At 41.9% G+C, this 18366-nt stretch overlaps 1 protein-coding gene across 1 annotated transcript in view; it reads left to right on the top strand.

The window, feature by feature from the left end:
- Nucleotides 1-17668, top strand: part of rapgef6 (Rap guanine nucleotide exchange factor (GEF) 6) — a 156711-nt gene extending 139043 nt beyond the window's left edge. The window contains exons 23-33 of the mRNA XM_039777963.1: nt 726-937; nt 1341-1464; nt 2701-2724; nt 4305-4525; nt 4883-5056; nt 5354-5500; nt 7056-7175; nt 8961-9222; nt 11212-11744; nt 12712-13053; nt 14005-17668. Of these exons, the coding sequence (XP_039633897.1) occupies nt 726-937; nt 1341-1464; nt 2701-2724; nt 4305-4525; nt 4883-5056; nt 5354-5500; nt 7056-7175; nt 8961-9222; nt 11212-11744; nt 12712-13053; nt 14005-14027 (2182 nt within the window). The 3' untranslated portion in view covers nt 14028-17668. The remainder of the gene's footprint in view (nt 1-725; nt 938-1340; nt 1465-2700; nt 2725-4304; nt 4526-4882; nt 5057-5353; nt 5501-7055; nt 7176-8960; nt 9223-11211; nt 11745-12711; nt 13054-14004) is intronic.
- Nucleotides 17669-18366: the final 698 nt, after the last annotated feature.

Here is an 18366-nt window from a genome sequence, read left to right as displayed (position 1 = left end):
TGATTATGTTCAGGCTTAAAGTTCTGGTGGGCTTCCGTCACAGGAGGCGATCATAGACTGTAGGCTTCATTCATCCCGCCTCAGCTATAATATTCATTTTATTTTTCTCTGACATACCATGCCTATTATGCACTCCTAAAGGAAAGCAGTACAACATATACCTACCCACAGAGAGAAAGTGAGGAAAACACAGAATGGTTGTTACAGCAGTGGAGGAGGGACGGGGAGTTGATGAGCGAGGGACAGGATCTGGAAAGATAATGAAAGACGATAGCAGAAATAAATGCTGTGCCAGTCATAATTATCAGCTGTCTAAATGAGTCTGCACAGAGATGACATTGCCTCAAGGGGTCTTCTGCTCTGGAAAATGGAGACCTCGCTAACCAAAGCTGATAAGCTGAAAAAGTAGTAATTGTGCAAATGTCCATATGGGGTTTTGATTGGAGTAGGGTACTTTATGCATTGAAGGACATCACCTTCTTGCATGAAGGTAGATGGCTTTGTAGAGAGCCCAGACTTTTCTTTGTGTGCCTTTGTCTGTGTAATATTGGAATGGGGTACTTTATGCATTGAACATATACACTAAAACTATACTCCTTTCTCCTCTACCCTCCTTTCCCTCTTCTGCGTCCTCATTTCTATCTCTATCTTTCCCCTCCCTTCGTCCCACCATAACCTATTTATTTCGTTCCCACCCTCCTTGCGCCTCTCTCCGCCTCTTGTAGCGGTCTGAACTTGGCACCAGTGAATCGGCTACGGAGCTCGTGGGAGAAATTACCCAGTAAATACGAGAAGCTTTTCGTAGACCTGCAGGATGTCTTCGACCCGTCCAGGAACATGGCCAAGTACCGCAACGTCCTGAGCAGCCAGAGCATGCAACCACCCATCATCCCACTATTCCCAGTGGTCAAGAAGGACCTCACCTTCTTGCATGAAGGTAGATGGCTTTGTAGAGAGCCCAGAATTGTCTTTGTGTTCCTTTGTCTGTGTAATAGAGACTCACATGTTTCTACATTCCCGTTAATTGCTTAGGCCTAAAAAACTAAGGCACAGTTTATAGTCCCTGACTTCCTCTGTGTTGCGCGGAAGGTCAATTTCAGTCTCACTCAGGAGGTTTACTTCTGCTTAAGGCTTCCCCATCTTGCCTTCTTTACAAAGAAAAGCAAATTGAAGGCTGCAAATATGAATCATTCATCTCATTTACAATGTTGACAGCTGACTTCACGCTCACTGTTTGTGCATGTATTTGTGTGTGCATGTATGTGTGTGTATGTGTGTGTGTGTGTGTGTGTGTGTGTGTGGTGCGCCTGTGCGTTTTGTACTTGTCTTTGTCCTCTCAGGCAACGACTCCAATGTAGACGGTCTTGTGAACTTTGAGAAGCTGAGGATGATCGCCAAGGAGATCAGACACGTGGTGCGGTTGACCTCGGCAAACATGGACCCTGCCCTCATGTTCAGACAGAGGTTGGTTGTTTTAAAACCAAGAGTTCTCAAAACCTTTTCTTCTCAAGATTTAGCTTCTTTTTTTTTATTTGCTTCAACTAGATGCTGTTGGGGCCAGTTTCACAGATGGGTCACTTAAAGCTGTTAAATTAAAACCTGTACATGTAGAATATTTATGTGATTATGTTCTTTGTAGCAAAATGAGGGAAATCTTTGTCTTACTTCCAGCCCTTGTGTTCTCATAGGGGCTTTAATTTGCTATATCACAAAATTATCACATCCAAAAATGTTCTGTAATTAAGCCAGGAAAACTGAGAACTTCAAAAGATAATGTCATGTAAATGTAAATTTCAGAGTTTTTTTTTTCTTAAAGAAAATGTATTGGAAAAGGGAGCATGAGGTGAATTTTAAGGATCCAATGAACAGTTGATTTGCGTAATGGGACTGTCTCCAATTAATTTGCTGTCAGCAAATAAGTCACTTTGTAGTGGTTTAGTAAGTGAAACCAAATCAACAACTCCCTTTAATTGTGCGTTTCTTTGAATCGGACTCCTTCTCAGAAAGAGGCATGAATGCCGAAATTCCAGTATTGCAAAGTTTTTAGAAAAGACATCTTTACTACTAAATACCGCAAATGTGAGCAAAAAGGGGAACACCACACCATACCTCCACCACCCAACCTGGATCCTCAACCAACAGGATCAGGCACACAGGTCTGGTTTGATCAATTCCCCTTCACTTCCTGTCTGGTCCATGGCTCTTGTTGGCCCGATTGAATCCTTTCGCTGGAATGTAACGGCACAGGGGACACAAGCCATGGATCGACTGGAAGCGAGGTAGGATTGATGCCAACCGCAGCGTGTAGTTCGTATCACTCGGTTTGTGTGTGTGTTGTTTCACAGTCTGTCACTGCTGCAGTGCATGACTGCCCTCTGCAGACTCTCCATTCATACTACAAGCTCAAGATATTTTTTTTTTACAAGACTTTAATTTTAGAATTTTGTTTCGTCATTATATCATATATGACAAAGGTTTTTAAGGTGACGCGACAACCTGTTTTCATGAGCGTGCGATGCCCAAGGGCATAACACACACTCTTCAGGTTGATATGGGGAGATGTCATATGTCTGGTGTCCTCCCATCTTCAGTCATTTCCTGTTTGTCTGTGGTGGCATGACCTCTACATAGTCTTGTACCCCCTCGACCCCTGAACTTGTCTTTAAGTCACGCTTCAATCTTCACACCTCTTGCTTGCAGGAAGAAGAGGTGGAAGAGTTTAGGGTAAGTTTGTCCTGGTACCGGTTTCATCCTGTTTCGGTCTAGACCGGGCTGAAATAATTAATCCACCCTGCATCCCCACCATAAACTCTGCATGTCCCCCCTTTTACTTTATCTGAGTGTCCATGTGTGTCCGCCTGTGCTTGTGTGTGATTAACCCTTCCATTTGCAGTGCCCATTCACCTGAACCATACTGAAGTCCATCATCATTGACCCATTCATTGTTTGCCCTGTTCATAAGATTGTATGTTTGAGTCAGATAGTAGCTTGAAATAATATTCAGTGTTTGTTTTTATAGAAAGGTAGGAAGTAAAGAAGATTATCTCGAAATGTCTCGATTTCTGGCTCTCACTGTAAATTCAACTCTTTTGTCATCCATATACAAGTAAACAGTTGAATGAAATCAATGATTATTTTTGGATGAAGGAGATAAGAAGAAAAACACAAGACAGCACAGCTTTGCAGACAAAACAATCCACAAATAAGCAAGTCCCAGAGAGGCTGCATGTGACGGCACATGGTATAATAAATATTCGATAATGACATTTAAATATATAAATTTAAAAAAGCTACTATAAAATAAAAAAATAAAAATAAAAAACCTGACCTGACAATCTCACCTCAATGTCCATTTATTACCTGTTCAAGAGCTCCATCAGAAGGACTTTGTCCATTTGGAATTGTAGTTATTCAAGTTTCCATGTTTTCTGAGCACTTCGAGGACTTCAGTCATGGAATTGTAGATGAAGAGCCAGAACAGCTACTACATGGACTTTGAACTTCAACTTTTAAGCAAACAATTGCTTAGACATTTATTTATGTATTTATTTGATCATCTACTACTTTTCAAACAGTTACTAAATGGTCCTTCAGGTGATATTGTGTTGTCAGCTGCAGGTTACAAGGTCAAGAATGAACCCTGCATGGAAAAGCCTGCCACCTACCTACAAAATAAAGGCAAAGTAAAACAAACCATGACAAATATTTACTGATACTATTTGACTCAGGTTTAGTGTTTCTTCATATCTGCATCCAGGCATAATATTCCCCATATCGAAGTCTGTGCATCTTTTGTTTTCTAACCCTTTTTGCCTCCATCTGACAGAATGTTCTGCTGTTCTGTACTGTGATAGCATGGCACACCAGCGAGAGCTGCCTCCCTCTCAGTTGCATGGTCCTGTTTTTAAAATGCTATGCTCCAACACAAAGACAGATGTACAGATTTTATGGTAGAGGAGGTATTTGATAAGCAAGTAGTTGTGTTTATTGAACTTATCTTTGTTTACCATTCTTTCCTTTCCTCTTTTTTTCTGTCTTTATACTTTCATGTGCATTTCTTCTGTTCCTGTCTCATCTTCTTCATTGATCTCCCTCTGTTCTCTACGGCATCATCTTTCTCAATCTGTCATATTCTGCTCATCCATCAACACTTTATCCATTACTCTTACCTCTTTGAATTCCTTTCACATCCCAATGTCCATCTTTTACTCTCCTTCATGTTCTTCCTCTCGTCTCCTCTTCGTCTGTCTTTCATCATTATCCTCCTTCCTTTGTCTTCCTCCCTATCTCTTCCCCTTCACTAGGTCTTTGAGTCAGGGCAGCACCAACTCCAACATGCTGGACGTGCAGGGCGGCGCCCATAAAAAGCGAGTACGTCGCAGCTCGCTCCTCAACGCTAAGAAGCTGTACGAAGACGCCCAGATGGCGAGAAAGGTGAAGCAGTACCTGTCCAACCTGGCGGTGGAGATAGACGAGGAGAAACACCAAATCATGTCCCTGCAGTGTGAGCCGGCTTACAGCACCTGTGAGTAACAGAAACTGAAACTACTTTATACTACCCATTTTTTCATCACTACCTTATTTGTGTCAATATTCCGTGCCATGAGTAATTGTGGATTGGTCAGAAATAAAACTTTCCACGTCAGTGGAGTATCAAGCCTTTGACTGTCGCACAAAAGTACATATAACATATTGCATAGATTTCATTTAGCATTATTCCAAGCATTCCTATGCATGCATTAGCCTTTTTGAGTATGATATTTTCCAGCCACTAATATACCTTACACTGAACAGGAAGAGTACAGTCAGTGGGAAAAGTTCGATGTTTTGAAGTAATTCTGTTTTGTTTACACATTTCTTTTTCTTCTTTCTGTGGTTGCAGTGTCTAAGAACTTGAGTGAGAGACGATCCACCAAGTCGGACATGTCTCCAGTGTCTCTGCGGTCGGCTCTGCCCTCGGGGAAAACACAAAACAGGGTGTCACAAGTCCTTCAGGTCCAGGTCCCTCTGAACCCTCTACGGAAGAAGAGCACCGCCAAGGACATAGGCCCACCCAGTTAGTACACCTACACTATACTGTATATTATCATTATGCTTATTTATGTTGAGTTGTGCTTTACTTTTATGTTTAATTTCATTTTGATCATCCCATCTTCTTTGTCCTTATCTTTGTACAGTACATTTTCATTGATAATCATTGATTAAGGGTTAAGTAATATATACACTGGTAAAGCCAGAGTGAAAGAAAACATTTCCCAGTTCTGAATTAGTACAGGTGTAACAGACCTCTAGGTTAATTTACTTTTCTGTAACCTGTAGCCCTAACATTTTTCTTTCTATTTTTCGTCCCCAGACTCCCACTCTCCCCAGGTGGTGAAGAAACCTCCAGTGAACTTGTCAGAGGACTGGAGTACCAAGAGACCATCTGATGACACCGTCTCCACCATCTCCTCCCTTCACTCCAGCCCCACGGTGTCGCCACAGGGCTCCCCACGTAAAGGTCTGTTTCAGAAACTGCTTTTTCACACTGTATGTTTTTATCCAAGGATAAAAAGAACTTAAGTTACCCAGGGTGACGAGTTGGAGTAGAGTTAGTAAAACAGTAGTCTATATCCACGACGTTCCACTTCCGGGATTGCTCCGTTGTTGACGGAAATTCTGCCGGATTTCACTCATTTAGGCCGGACATCCGTTACCTTGGGCTTTCTTTGTGTTGGAATTTTAAACTCTCTATGATCTCTGCAGGGTAAATCCAGACAGCTAGCTAGACTATCTGTCCAACCTTAGTGTTCTGTTACAACCTTTTGAACGTACACGTTCCAACAAAACAAGTTCCTTCCCGAGGCTTTTTTGCAGCAGCGCTGTTGCTCCGTATGCCGCTTAGCGCCGCCCAAGACGATTGTGATTGGTTTAAAGAAATGCCAATAAACCAGAGCACGTTTTTCTCCCATCACGGAATGCTGTGTGGACTAGCCAGATCCTCCTCCGCAGCTCTGCGGAGTGTAGGAAAAAAAGCGACCGATTCTACTCTGGCTCAAAAGGCCAGAGTCTTTTAAGAACCACCGGTCACTTCTCAAAGTTTCCCCTTTACTTATTGTGTTGGTTGAAAGGCAGACCAAGAAATGAATACTCAGGATTCGTTCAGTTAAACTATAACTATCTTTAGTAAAATGATATTGCAAACAGATATTTCATATGCATATGGATCAGCCGCTCCTTTGAGACTTTCTCTCCCTAACCACCAACAAAGTCTTTCCGGGTCTGACCCCGGACCTTCCTTTTCCCTATTCTTTTATTCATCTTCAGGTTCCTCCTCCCGCCATTGCGTGTGGGCCGCCAATTGGTTGGATATCACTCAGACTTTCTGTCTGAAGTTAGATAGAAAGTAAGAAGAAGATAGAGAAGTTGCGCGCTAGAGATTGTCTGTTCCTTTAAGAGATTTTATTAGGTGCATTCTGTTCCAATTGTTTATTAAACAAATGAGGAGCACTTTTGCTCCACTAAATTTGAACCCGTCATATCTTACACATGCCAGACAGGAGGAGACAGCGAGGCCATCCCAGGCTACTTGACATTCTTATTCTAAACCCAATATATTTCTACACCCTCTTTTTCCACAGCAACACGCTGTGGAACATAATCTTAATATTAAAAAAAAAAAAATAATGGGATTATGTTCCACAGCGTGTTGCTGTGGAAAAAGAGGGTGTAGAAATATGAATGAAGGTCTGGCAATGCGAGACCAGTGAAACAGTCACCTCCAAACAGAGCTCTGAAACACTCAGTCACTCAGAAACTATGTCTGGGCTGAATGCTCATGCAGGTAAAGCCTAGAAGTCAATTGATGGTTAATTTCACACTTTTCCATTCATGAAAACTTTTAGGATTGCACGTGTTTTTTGCTTTAAATAGTAACTTAGATAGTCGTTCTGTCCTGAAGGGTATGTACAGTAGGCACCCTGTGACTTAACTCTACGACCATCCTCGTGTTCTAATTGGATAAAAAGCCCTTTATATTCATCTCTCACTTCGGTTTCCTTTCCCCCCCTTTTCAGTGGGAGGCGTGGCCAAGTCCCAGAACTCCAGCCAGATGAACTTGTCCGGATCCTCATCGTCACTGACCAGCGACGCCGGCACAAAGGCCGGCACCAACAGCCTGCGGAGCTACGGCATAGGTGGGGCTCTCCTCCACAAGAGGATCCAACTGATGACCGGGCAACACAGCCGAGAGAGTAGCAGGGAGAGACAGAGTCAGACAGAGGAGGAGAAGGAGGAGAGAAGAAGTGGAAGGGAAAAGGGGAAAGAGGCGATGACGCAGGAGGACACAGAGGCAGTTCAGAGAGGCGAGTTTCCTTCAAGGCAAAGGAGAGGGAGAGCCAGGCAGCAGAACAACCAGGGTGCACAGGCAGATGCAGGGCTAATGCTACTGAGGGTAAGAGCAGGAAGCCCTACACAGACATGGACAGGTACGCATGGGGAGCATCCCATGGTCCGCACTGGGTCTCCTCCCAGTCTACACGGGTTGGGACCCACGACTCTGTCACCTGTCTCCCAGCCTCAGTTAATGAGACCCAGACCCCCAGAGTCCCCCATCAGGACGAGGCTGATGTCACCATTCAGGATACTGAGGGAAAGGAGTCAGTCCAGGGAAAGGCTGATGGCAGTGAGATCACATGTGAGCGGTGGGGAGGGAACAGAAGAGGGTGTGCCCTCCTCACCTCAGGATGAGAGACAAGGACAGGCAGAGCAGAGAGCCAAGAGGGCCAAGAGGGCGGTCAGCCCAAACCCCTTCCTCTGGCTCTGCAGGGACAAACGCACCAAGAGAGAGACTATCTGACAGAGATAACCGTCGGATCCAGTTATTCGCTGAGTAAAACCAGTGACAGTGAAGAAAAAAAATGAAGCTAGTGGTATTTCAGAGAGAATTTCTGTTGATGATCGATTACGATTATTGAGAAGCAATCACTGATAAAGTGATGCCACCACATTTCATTTTGGTGGCACAAAAGCAAGTGTAACTTGAGAGGAAAGAGTCTCATATCCACCGTAATCATAGAAAGGTGACATTAGAAAGAGTTTTCACAGCAAACATTGGGAAAGCAGATGAGAAAAAGACATTTCATAAACCATTTCACTTTGTTCTCTGAGTTCTCCCAACATGTCTTTGTTCGTGGGAATAATCCTTTCAATCTTTGGAAGTGTTGCAATGTCACTGAACAGCCAAATGTAGCAAAATATGTCATTGTCAAAGCAGAAAGCATATTCACCTTGATTTATTAATCCCAAAATGGAAGATATTTCTTATGAAACATTCTTCTACTGAAATCCAATTTTGAAATGCATCTATTTTCTCAAAAAACAGATGAATTTTTTATTCCATTTTGTTGACAAGTGTGGCATTCATTATTTTATTGCCATGTTCATTTAGTTTCACTGCAGTTGCACTTGATTTAGTTCGGCAGATGTTTGTAATAATAGTGACCCCAACAATGTCCTTCGCAGTCATTTCTACACAATTCAGAGTCTCTGTAAACGTTCAACTTGACATTTTAGAAGTGGTCATAACTTATTTCTGCTTAGTGTTGTTACTGGATTAACAGTGTTATTTTGAAGTATTTGCTATTAAAAAGGGCACAGAAACATCAGATTGTCATCTTCTGGGTGCAGGGTAATTTAAAGTGTAGTGATTGTCTAATATTCACTTAAAAAATGATAGGAAGATGACCATTTGGGCAGAATACAATTATCTACTTGCATGCTACTGGAAGGGGCTTTAATTAAAAAGGCTCTATATTGAAACACTGCCGGTCATTTCTCTTTCTTTACTTAATCTTTATTTTCAGTCTTTCCATCCTCGTCTTTCCCCCATTTAGCTTTTTCATAATTACCGGTATTATAATCTGTATTTTCCTTCATGTTCAAATGTAAATATCTTAAATGTTCCTCTCTCGTCTGTCCAGGTTACACTCTCCTGCCAGCCGGTAAAGCAGACAACCTGTCGGACTCGAGTCACAGTGAGATCTCCTCCCGCTCCAGTATCTGTTCCGTCGACTCCGTGCCGGCTCCTGGGTCTGACGACCGATGTAACAGCAGCAACAGGACCTATCATGCTGCTGCTGTTAATACTTCTGCAAATACTACTACAACTTCTGCTGCAGTTGTTGAGAGCACAGCAGCAACGCATTCGTACTTAAATGCTGAGTACAACCAGCCCAGCACAAGGTGATTCACTTCAGTTTATCTAATCTGTCTGGTTAAGTTAGTTAATTTAGGTTAAAAAGAGGGAACATTGGAGTGTGTACTTTTTTGCAAAGCCAAGATATAAGCACACAATCAATGTGTTTATATCCTCTCAAGTAACAGGGCTACAGTCAGTTTTGCTTTACAAAACAGATGTTATGTAAGTGAAAATTGTGCTGGATTTCTCCAGGAAAACGCTGATTTCTTGGCCATGTGTATGTATGTGCGTAACAATAGACTGCAGAAAGGGAAAGTATCGCTGTTACGGCGGAGTTAAGTTTATCTTAACTGTAGTAGAAAATCTGGTTACACTTTACTTGAAGGTATCTACGTAAGAGAGACATGACTGTCATGAACGTGTCATAAACATTATAAACAAGTTATAAACGTTTATGACCTAACGCTTCTTTTACTAAGTGTCATTCGGTTTTTGTCATGACGAGTTATGGTTAGGGTTCATGTGTCATGACAGTGTCATGTGTTCATGACAGCGTCATGTCACTCTTATGTAGATACCTAAAGTGTAAAGTAAAGTGTTACTGAAAATCCTTTTCTACTTCTTCTGTTGTAATCACTGTGCAGTAGTGCAGCACTCTCTGAGATATACTTCTAAAATGCAAAGTGTCTCTCTGGACTGAACATACACTAAATTACAAGAGGACCTACAAGGTCACTGAATCAGTGGGTAATTGGGGCTGTAATTATTACTGGCGTGGGGGTGGAAAATCACGGACTTATGCGCTCCGGCTGCTATTAAAACCAGTGACCAGCTCAGCACAATATCCAAACCACCCTACCTCCATGACTCAAGCCTCTAACCAACAGGACACACTCCCACACAAACACATGATCATCTGAAACCTTCCCAATGGCCGATAGGAGCAAAAAAGGCAGCACACATACACCGTCTGAGCCGCTCTTCCATTTCCTCTCCCAGCTGGATCCCAATTATGTCCTTTCTTCATTAAAACCCAGAGAACAGGAAGTCGTAAAACACTGCAGGTTTTTATTAGTTTCACATTTACTGCACCCCTCTTTTTCTCCGTTAACAACTTATTGGTTTTCACCCAGGCTGCTTTTTAATCTGGCTGAGTAAACAACACACCTTTTTATTGTCTGCTGTTTGTTTATTGTTCCTCCATGATCAGGCCATTCCGTCTCTTAAAGAGGAGACTATAAAATATCACACAATAATGTGTCTTCTTCTCTGATATTGTATTACCCGTATAACACCGGCCTGTTTTATGAAATATGGCTCAGTTTCATTAAGTGTCTTGTTTGTCCAGTAAAAACCGTGTCAGTGAATCAAACTGCTGGTTTATGAAAAGCAGCGGAGGAGAAAAACTGTTTTTGTTTTTTTAAAGCCAGACATAGTGATCTGTCATCCAGGAAACACTGTCAAATAGTTTCTTTGTGATTCTGTGGTGAGCCAGTGTACAGGCGAGGCGTAAACTTTAATGGCTGAACATTCACGATAACCGTATTTTACAAGTAAAAAAACATTCTCACAGAATCTGGGCAGAAACGTTTCTTGCAAAATGTTGGTTGAAAGTTTAAGATTGTGGAGAGATGGCACGAATCACCGATGTAACATTGAACTTTATCCTATTTTCATTTGTCATCATTTGTTAGTGTTTTGCTAGTCCATGACTCTCTGACCCGCGTGTCCTCCAGCCAACAGCTTTTTATAGTTATTGAATCTCCTCTTTTGACCTCCTTCCTACTCTCTTTATTTATTTTCATTTATTTTATTGTCTGTTCATTTCAGATTGACTTCCCTCCACCTTTACCAACAGTTTGCTGTAATAATGTGCAACACACTTTTCACTTCCCCCTTTCTCTGTTCCTTTCTTTTATCGTTCTCATCTTTGCCTCATGTACTCTCACACTGAATTTACTTATCTTATTGAGTGTGTGTGTGTTTTTTTTATACACTAATGAGTTATTTTATGTCTCTTTCATCTACGGTAGTTCCTCGTCATTGGTTCGAGGATATGTTTCGCGAGCCTCCACCTTCACCTCCTCCATCTCGACGGAGGAGCTGACCCCGGACCACACCTCTCTGGACTCTGTGGCGGACAGCGGCCGCGGCAGCTGGACGTCATGCTCCTCCAACTCCCACGACTCCTTCCAGAGCCTCCCCCCCTCCTCCTGCCGGCCCTGGGACCACGGCATCCACGGGCTCCCGCACACGCACCTGGGCGCCTTCAAGCACACGCAGCTGGCCGGGCCGATAGCCGAGGTCGAGGGCGCCGCTCACGCCTGGGCGAACGAAGATGCCACCAAGCATCACTCCCGAAACTCCAGCTCAGATCTGTCCAATCAGTCGCGGCAGAGCTGGGCGTCGTCCAGCTCGCTGTCGGACACCTACGAGGGGAATTACGGGACGATAAAGCGGCGAAACACCTCGGAGCACCCCTCCTCGCCAACCAACGAGGAAGGAGGGCAAAGCACAGACCCTGTCTACAAAACGGTGACGTCAAGCACAGAGAAAGGCCTGATAGGTGAGGGGTCAGGTTGCGAGTTTGATTCCCTGTAAACACAGTGTGACCTGGTCAACTCGAGGGCTGTGTAGATAGTTACAGTAACAAGTAGTCTTTCCATTTAAGGCTGTTTCTGTAAAGCTATGCAGATTTTTACGAGCCAAGATGGCAGTCTATATTTCACATTCGACTTACATGCAGTAAAAAGAAGTTAAGTCTGCTGTTTTAGGTGAATTACTGCAGCTTTCTGTTGCTTGACTTGCCGTTATTGTCTAGTGAACATCTGGCAAATGCTGCACTCTGGCATTATTTGTATCTCCCAAACAACATTCTGCAGTTTGCTAGTTTTATGAGGAAAAGAAAAGATTTTTTGAATATTTTGACTTTAGAGTAGTAGGGAAGGAGTTAAGTATGTCCACCGACAAAACAATTAGTCTATTACTACATCAACAGACAATGAATTGACAGAAATGTTGATAATCGATCAATCGTTTAGTCGATCATTATCTTCCTCCAGCTTCTCAAATGTGAGAATGTGTCTTGCAAACTGAATCTCTTTAGATTTGGGACTGTTGATCAGACAAAACAAGTGATTGTGATTGGCAATTGTCACAATTTTCTGATGTTTTTAAGAACCAAACGATTAATCGATTAATCTGGTAAATAATTAACGGATTAAAGTTAGCATTAGTTGCAGCTCTAGTTCTGTCTGTATCCGCTGCAGCCATCCATCTCATTGATTGTATTTTATTTTTTATTTTTTGGATTTTCAACACATTTTGATGCATGTATTAGTTGTGAAGTGTTTTGGTAAAACATCACATTGATTTAATTTTTCCATCATTTTCTTTGGTTCCTCCCCTCCTCGCACATCTCCCTGCACACCTCCTTTTCAATTTCCTTTGCCACTTCTCCCCCACTCCTCATTCCTCACTTCCCTCTTTCTTTGCTCCATCCCTCCTCCCTTTTAATCTACACCTCCATCCAGTCTACTGTGTAACATCCCCCGCCAAGGATGAGCGTTACCGAGCTCCCCCTCCCACCCCTCCAGGCTACCAGGGTCTGGCTCTGGGGGATCTCGGCCTCACAGACGGAGTAGTAGGTGGGCCAGGAGGTCTCCTCCCCAGGCCTCCTCACCTCCGACCTCCCGACTACAGCGTGGCCCTGCAGAGGAGCAAACTCCTGCAGAACCCCGGAGCGGCCGGCGGTCTGGCTGAGGCGCGGAGGCTGGCTGGTAACCATCACCTCCACCACCAAGATGCCCGGACAGCCGGCTCCAGACCGCCCAGCATCTGCCTCCCACCAAAGGAGCTGGCTGACAGTGAGGACGGTACGTCCCACAGGGTGCTGACGTGATAAAGTACCACTCTGGATTTCAGAGTTTGACTCTTGAGCATTTAAAAGCAGTCGTGTTAAAACAAACCCTAATCCCTAATAGTCTTTCCATGGGCAGCCCCCCCACTCTGACATCTCTCCATTAATGCATGTATAGGTACTGAGCATGTGTGTGTAATTCAGGCCTGTGTGTAATAACAACAGAGTGAAAACATTGTAATTTCCCCTCGCAGGATTAATAAAGTATACATTATTATTATTATAATACGTAGTCAGGGTTTCCGCGGGGTCTTAAAAAGTCTAAAATTTCAAAATCAAAATTTTAGGCCTTAAAAAGTCTTAAATTCGCTGAAGTATTGTGTTCTAGGTCTTAAATAATTTTAAACTGATCTTAATTTTCCTACGTCCAGGCAACACTACCTCATTTTTATTTTTATTCGGTGGTGTTGTAGTTCTTTCTTTTGCTAGTTCAAATATAATATCGCTGTATTACGACTACAAATGAGACCAACATGCATCCTATATTGCAGCCAATCAGCTTTCGTGTTATTGGCGCGACATGAAAACGGATTTTATTCTTCAGCTATGGGGAACTGCAATATTTAGCGATACTTGGCTTAAAATCTTTTATTTAGGGCTTAGTTGAAGTTGTGATTAAGGTCTTAAACTTCATTCATAAAGGTCTTAAAAAGTCTTAAATTTGACTTGGTGAAACCTGCAGAAACCCTGTTAAGATATAACTGGTTTTTCATCATGCTCACATACTCTGGCTGGTATGATTGGGAAACAGATATTACATTGCAATCCATGTGGTATTAAAAAGGTCCTTAAAAGTCAAAAATTGAACTTTGTGAACCCATGCAGAAACCCTGAAAAATGTATTAAATGTAGCACTTACAAACCTGTAGATTCTCAGCCAAACATTATCCTCTCTTCTCTTTTCCAGATGAGCAAGTGTCAGCAGTGTAAAGACGAGTTGTGTCGATCAGGCTTTGGACTGAACCAGCAGCCTGCCATAAAAACCTATCAGAGCACATTCTCCAAGCCCCGCCCCCACACAGCACCTCTGTGACATCACCACGGACCATGATGCACCTCTCGGCCCAACCAGTGGGTCTTACGACCTCCCTTCTCCACCTCCCAAGACTTTTACAATGAACTCTTTTTAAACCCATTTCACAAAAACAAAGAAGAAAAGAACGATTTTAGATACTTTTAAAAAGCTCTTAAACAAAGCAGAAGAAGGCTGGGGACGGACGTAAAAACAAAAAGGCCTCCTCGGAATCCGACCACCATGTACCTCCATCTTGCGTTCACATTGGTTTTTACAGTTTTAAAATGTTGTACAGTGATTCTTTGTCTTATTTTCAGTTGCATTTCTGAGCTTTGCAAAGTTTGATGTGAGAAGAGTGAGGAGGAGGAGCAGACAAAGGGATAGAAAGCTGCAGTCAGTAGTTTAAATGTGACGGGCATCAGCTCGTGGGGGAGTTCTTTTGTTTTGCTGTTTTTGTTCATGGTTTGCTCTCAGCTCAAAAGAAGATGAATGGAGATGAATAAGAGACAAGGTTTTGAGTTTGTTTAAGGCGGTCTTTATGGGCCTCTATCAAACCCTGGCACTGATGATTTATTTTCATAAATAAGATCAGTTCCTAAACAAATAAATCAAATGGAAACCATATTTTTCACTCCTCCTAGGGAGGTGAAAAACGAGAAATTAAACTCCTGAAGTAGCAGCCAGAGACCACGTCTGTTTGTGTTTGCCACCTATTGTACTTTGTTGATCTTGACAGAAAGAAGAAAAGAAAAAAAAAAAGACTAAACGGTATCTCAGCATCTCTCAGGCAGTTGTGTGTCTTCATGTCACGCTGTCCGCCACCCAATCACCTCTCTTATTGCTCGTTCAGCCTGACGCGAGGTACTTTAGCGGCATGCTGCCTCCTGGATGTTCCATAAAAACTATATTATAACTCGTTTTTAATGAGCTGAAGAACAAATGCCTCGCTGCTTCTTGTAGAGTGAAACAAGCGTCGTTGTTTTATTGCTGCGGCTGTGATAAAACGATAAATTAGCACTGTGTGGTCGCGCAACGTGCATGGAGATGGTGTGCATAAAGACAAAGGACAGTGTTTACACCGACGCTTACACATTTTGTTTACAGTGTTTATTGGACTAGTTGTCTATTGAATTACAAGCCGAGATGTTAAAGTGTAATGCTTTAGGTTCATTTGACCTTGTACATTTGTTTATAAAGCAGCGGGAATATGAGATGCAGCAAAAGCTTCGACTGTGTGCTCCCAGTGTACCTCTCGTATCGGTTTTGCTTCTTATTTAAAAGAACGAGCAACAAAACTAGTCAACGCATAATGTATTTTAACGCCTGGCTTGCATCTCCATTCCATGTTCATAGTACATTTTGTAGAATATTTAAAGGATTTGCTTGAAAAATTGTCTATTTGTATTGAAAACCGCAAAGCAAATTTTTACATTCTGAGTAATGTTTTGGAAACGGAAAAATTGTTTTAAATTGTGTTTATGTGCAGTGCAGCAGGGGTGTAACTGGAATTAGACGTTTCTTCTCTTCTTCTGCTGTCTGTCTCGCGCTCTTGTGATGCTTCTTTTGTATTGTTTTGCCACACAAAGACTTGAAATGATGAATGCTAATATATACATGGCATATATATATATATATATGAATTTATACATATATATTTTTGTTTTTTCTTTGCCATAAGTTAATGTCATGTATAGATGAGAGAAGAGAGTCCTCTATAAAGGCTATTTTTGAATATTTTATTATGAGAAATAATCCAAGGTTGTGATTGCCCTGTTTCTGTCTTCAGGCAGGAGTCTTTCAAGAAATTTAGTTTAGTTTACAATTTAGTTCTTGTCATTGTTGACTGTCATGACTTGTTTTCTCCCCTCACACTCTGTTGTTGGTGCCATTTCTGCTCTGTCTATAATCAGAATTGCTGCTGTGTTTTGGGATATGAGTGCTTTTGTGTGTGTGCGTGTGCGTGTGTGTGTGTGTGTGTGTGTGTGCGTGTGTGCGTGTGCGTGTGTGTGTGCGCGTGCGTGTGCGTGTGTGTGTTGTGGAATTTTATTTGCGAGGTTGAGATCAACATAACTTTTTATTTTTTTTTTTAAATCTCTTCTTGATTGACTCTGGATGTACAGCACATAAGGAAAAGGCTGAGAAGTCATTTTCTATAAAAAGCCCTTCTTAGTTTGCAGCTTTTAATTGCTCCTGCCTGCAGAAAGGTGCCATCGGTTCACGGCACAGGGCATTCAGACTCAGGCTGGATGATTGAAAGAAGTTTTTTTGATGCTATTATATCCCAGTCTGTTTGATTTTAACCGAACAATCCCTGCCATGATGCTGTGTCTAGTATAGTCTCTGTTTCCATCTCAGCTATGTCAACTCAGCAGGACTTTCAACTTTTCTCTTCACTGTTTAATGAACATCACTCCATTGCTTAAAGTTTTTATATGAATCATGAGTATCCACTGTGACCCTCACCCTAGTCCTTTTATCCTTTTAAAAACAATCTTGATAGTAGAAACTTTGAAACAGACAGACAAAACAGACAGAGTCAGATAATGACAATTCTCTCCTCTTATTTTTTTTGCACAACTGTATTCCTCAGATTCTTAACCATAAATCAGTATTAATGTTCTGCATGGATGGATAATTTAAAAATTAACAGCATATGTTCCTTCCAAGTATTTGCCCAGATGTTATGAGTAACACGGATCTTAGTCAGAAGTCAAAGCATATGTATGTGTGTGTGTGTGTCTGTGTGTATATATATGTATATATATATGTATGTATGTGTATATATATATATATATATATATTTATATATATATATATATATATATACCTGCTTTCTGATGTTGGATTGAGAGCTAAACATCAGGCAACAGTTTACAGAATTTACGAATGAAACTTGGCACACGTTCACATTAGATGTTTGTCTAATTCCTTGCGTGCTCTATAAGCACTCAAAAATAAAAATTTGTTTCCATTTTGTTTTTTAGGGCTAAATTATATTTAGTAGTAACCCCCCTTCTCCGATTACATACAGCAGGTATGTTTTGGTGGAGGATCTGGCAGTGTGCAGCTCTTGGCACTGTGAACGCAACATGCCAGTGTTTTTAACAACATAACACTGGAGAAGATAAACTTCACCTCTCTCACAGCTTGATGAAAACATCTGGCTGATTGTGACTCACCCCAGTCCTGCCATGTTACCTAGAATGCAATAAGAGAGATGTGTGTGTTTTATGTAGACATCTTTTTGGCATTACATTAGAAATGCACAACAATAAGCTTCAGTGTGGTGAGTGTGCTGCACAATCTGTACAAAGAGGTATTAACTTGGTCTGTGGCTTAAAGTTAGCTTTCGTCTCACTTCTCATAGCTGTTGTAACTTATGTCTTTTAGAAAGACAACATGATTTTGCTCGTATGCTTTTTATGTATTTTTTACGAGTGATTGTAAATAGTTGTTATATTTTTGTTTAAGAGAATGTTTAAAAAGGAAGAAAATACCTTTTATTTCTCAAAGTCTACTGATAACAATTTGGACAATGAATAAAATGTTAAAACGATTTTGTGTCTTTATTCACGGTAATACTTAGTTACTAATAGTTCTCTAAACCAAACCTGGGGTTATTTTAATTTAAATTTTTTTACTTTCCTCTAATCTTTTAGGATAAGTTTACCTTTCAGCCAAATGAATCCCAGTTTGAAGGTCGATGTCTTGTCTTTTGACCTGAAACTAACAGGAGGCGTGTGGACTGTTTGTTACCATTTTGGTGTAGTATCCACTTTCCGATTTTTATAGTACAGCTGAAGACATGAAAGGGGAGAGAGAGAGGGGGATGACCTGCAACAAAGGGATGCAGGTCGGAGTCGAACCCGAAGCCGCTGCGTCGAGGACTGAACTTCTGTATATGGGCGCGCTTTACCAGGTGAGAGCTACCCAGGCGCCCCACTTTCTGATACTTCTGACCATTTTTCACATAAAAGAGAAGGAACCCTAATCTCTCCCCTCGTGTTCTTCAGATGTCCGAAGTTTGGTCCTCGCTGTCTCTCCTCCGCCTTCTGCTGCGTTCAGCTCGGTATCAGATCTGATCAAAGAGGGGAGAGCGTCCCGCTGTGCTCAAGGTTAGGTTCCCTTTATTTCTCATTAAAGGTTTACTGTCACACAGCGGGGCAGGAAGTCATGCTGCCTGCTCTGTCTATGTATGTGTGAGAGGAAGAATCCACCAGCCTGTAATGTACTGTAGTATTATGGTGCATTTCT

Source organism: Perca fluviatilis, chromosome 16 (assembly GCF_010015445.1).
Source record: "Perca fluviatilis chromosome 16, GENO_Pfluv_1.0, whole genome shotgun sequence".
Lineage (NCBI taxonomy): Eukaryota > Metazoa > Chordata > Actinopteri > Perciformes > Percidae > Perca > Perca fluviatilis.
This window is presented reverse-complemented; position numbering and strand designations above follow the sequence as displayed.